This window comes from Notamacropus eugenii, chromosome 7 (genome assembly GCF_028372415.1).
Source record: "Notamacropus eugenii isolate mMacEug1 chromosome 7, mMacEug1.pri_v2, whole genome shotgun sequence".
Taxonomy (NCBI): domain Eukaryota; kingdom Metazoa; phylum Chordata; class Mammalia; order Diprotodontia; family Macropodidae; genus Notamacropus; species Notamacropus eugenii.
Window position 1 is genome coordinate 96,011,731 of NC_092878.1, and position 3,600 is coordinate 96,015,330.

At 35.6% G+C, this 3,600-nt stretch overlaps 1 protein-coding gene across 1 annotated transcript; it reads right to left on the reverse strand.

Moving 5' to 3' along the window:
- Nucleotides 1-547: 547 nt before the first annotated feature.
- LOC140513258 (large ribosomal subunit protein uL2-like) lies at nt 548-1,351 on the reverse strand. The gene has a single exon (XM_072622776.1). It carries the CDS (start codon nt 1,316-1,318, stop codon nt 548-550), a length of 771 nt encoding a protein of 256 aa, XP_072478877.1. The 5' UTR covers nt 1,319-1,351.
- Nucleotides 1,352-3,600: the final 2,249 nt, after the last annotated feature.

Here is a 3,600-nt window from a genome sequence, read left to right on the forward strand (position 1 = left end):
TGAACCAAGATGAGTTTTCATATCTATCTAAGGGATAAATACTATTAAGAAGGATTTTAAGGGAGATAGTCACAAGAAGAAAATTTGAACTTTTGAATCGCTTATGAAAGCTCTCAGAGATTCAGACATATAAGGAAAGCTAGATCCATAATATATCCCTCAATTTCCAGGTCTGGCAACCCTAGGGATTGTTGAGAGTAAGATCTTATTTTCCTCTCAGTCGAAAAGTCCATTTGCTCTTGTGTATTCTGTGGTCCATTCTAATGTGTGTAACAACTCTGATTTATGTTTACTGTTAACACTGATAAAGAGTTTTACTATTCTTGATAGTTGTGTAACCAACATTTGTTTAAGAAGGATCTAAGTTTATGGGCAGTACTACCCTTCCCATGAGGGCAATCAGGGAAAGGATATTTTATCTTAGGCCACCCAAAATATTGTGACCATAGATTATTAATATCTATGTTACATATATGCAATTCTTTTTTATAAATACAATTCTATTTATACAATTTCCAAAATAATTTTTATTGTCAGTCTCTGTACTTTAGTTCTCCTTCTTCTGTACAGTCTTGGTACCCCGGAGTAGACCAGTACCCCAGGCAGCAATGAGACCCATCTTTTGTCCAGCTGGGGCATCTCTACGAATGGTGGATGGTTTTCCAATATGCTGGTGATTACCTCCTCTGAAGGGATGTTCCACATGACTCATGGCCACACCCTGGACAAGAGGCCAGAAGTTCCTCTTGGCCTTGTATTTGTGGTAGGCATGACCTGCCTTAAGGATGGGTTTATCAATATGACCTCCTCCAGCAACACCAACCACAGCTCTATTTGCAGAGGAGATCACTTTCTTAGAGCCTGAAGGTAACTTCACCCATGTTTCCTTGTTTTCAGGGTTATGGGAAATCACTGTGGCATAGTTTCCAGATGCACAGGCAAGCTGACCCTGATCCCCAGGCTTTTCTTCAAGACAGCACACTATGGTCTCTTCAGGCATAGTGCCAACTGGGAGGACACTGCCAATGTTGAGCTGAGCTTTCTTACCACAGTATACAAACTGGCCAGTATGAATGCCTTCAGCAGCAATGAGCACCTCTGTCCTCTTTTTAAATCGATCAGGATCCTGGAAAGCTACTTTTGCAAGAGGAGACCCTAGGCCTGGATCATGGATTATGTCCTTTAGGATGCCCTTAATGTAGCCATGCCTCTCGGTGAAGTCGGCAGCCCAGAGCTTGGCTGCCCCTTTCCTGTGCTTCACATGAGCACGGAAGACGGAGCCCGCATCCTTCCTCTGACCAGGCATCGCTCGATCCATTTCTCGCGGTCTGGCTCTGGACTTGCTAGAAAGAGAGACATATGCAATTCTATTTCAATATCCTTCCTAGAGAAATAGAGGAAGGAAGGAGCAAACACCTAGCCATGATTCCTCACAAAAATGGAAATCATACACTCTCTTGCAGAGACATAGGTAAGATTTCAGAAAACTGAATATGAAGCAGGTTACTACTCATTGTCCTGCTCCAGACATAAGGGACTTAAAATACAGAATGAGATATTCCACTCTTTTTCTTATGGCCAAGGTAGGGATATGTTTTGATAAAACATGCATATTTATCATGAGAATTTCCTTTTTTCTTTTTTTATTGCTCTATTTTGGCATAATAAATTAAAGGGTTGCCAAAGGGTATGAACAACTGAGTAACTATGGGCAAATACTTTCCAAATTCTTTTATAGAATAACTGGACAAGCTCATAGGTCCACCAATAGTGCATTAGTGAAAGCAATGAATATGGAATCAACTTGAACTCTAGATTTACTGCTTCTTGCTGCTTTAGCTGCTAAACTTCCAATTTTTCTGCATGTATAAAATTGCATATGGGGAGGAAAGAGTTGGATCAGGTAACATAAACCTATCTAAGATCACTTCCAAAACGAATTCAATGAAAAACTATGTGAGACTATATAAGGTATGAACTTCATTTTCCTTATCCAGATAATTGTGCTACCTATAGCAAATAATTACTGCACTTTGAGTGTTGGACTTTGAATATGAAAGATGAGTTTAAATTACGTTTCATATACTTAATAGCTGTGTGGCCCAGGGTAATTCTGCTAACCTTTGTTTCTTTATCAATGAAATGTTCATAATAATTGCAATTCCTTAATAAGATTTTGTGAGGATTACATGAGATAATGTTTGTAAAGAGCTTTACAAATCCTAAAGTGCTGTATAAATGCTAACTATTGCTATTATTATCATTATCTTATTGATCTAAAATATGAACCCCACTAGGACATTAAGAGGATAAAATTAAATAATGGAAATTATTAATTAAAATAAAGCATATTATTAAAATTCAGTAAAGCACAACAATAATTTTTAAAAAATAAAATCAATTTATTGAAATAGTTCTTTTTAAAAATTTTAATTCCAATTCATTTCTTTCCCATCCCTTACCCCCATTGAGAAGGCAAGAAATAAAATATATGAGTACTTTTATTTACTTACATATATTTACGTTCTGAGCAGAAGTGTTTGGTAATTGTATTCCTTGTCTATGGTATACTTAATGCAAAAAAAAATCCTAGTTTGATACACATATTAATCAGTTGTCCTAATAATTTCAAGAAAATTGTCCACATGTATTAATTGTATTTCAAATTAAAGAATTAAAGAAAATGCACTTTAGTTATATTAATTCAATCTTACAAATAATTCATCTGTAGTGTTATAAAATTGGTATGTCACAAAATCATAAGATCAAATTTTGCTTCTAAAAATGACAATAAACACTCATTAATCACTTACTATGTTCAGAGTATTTTCCTGGTTCCAAAGGAGATAAAAAGTTTAACTAAAATATCATCTCCCATTTTCAGAAAAGTTTTTACTTTCTAGTGGAACAAGACACCAAGAAAGAGACACAGCAATGTGTGGTAAATGACAACACAGAACTGCCTGAAATTCATACTTCAAAGGTGGCAACGTCATCATCAACTTGGAGAATCTCGGAAGATGCTTGGAGAAGATAGGCTTAAAGGTAGGAATTAAAGATGAATAGAAGTTCAACAGAAAAATAGAAGGAAATTATTTCAGGCACAGGTAACATCTTGAAAAGACTCACAGAGTCTGAAAAGAGAATGAGGGTTTCCTGTGTAGAGTTGTTCATATTGGGAGGGAAATTACAAGAGATAAATGTGGAAAGGGAGGGTGCTGTCAGATTTTGGAGATATAATAGGTAAGATTTTTGTTGTTGTTTTTTATTTCATTTTCCCAAAGGTCAATAAACCACTGAAGAGTTCAAAAAGAAAGAATTGCATAAACAGATGATGTGTGCAAAATCAATTAATCAATAACATTTAGTAATTGCCTACTGTGGTCTGGGCATACAAAGAAAAAGACAGTCTACAACTTCAAAGAGCTTCTAATTAATGGAGTCAACTTGAAAACAAGCATGTGTAGACAAGCTATAAATAGGATAAATTGGAAATAATTTATAAGAAATGTTAGTCTGGCAGTAGGTTTGTAAAGGCATTACAAGTAGAAAATTGAGGTAAAACTTATTGGGAGATTTTTGTTATTATAAAGGTAGGTG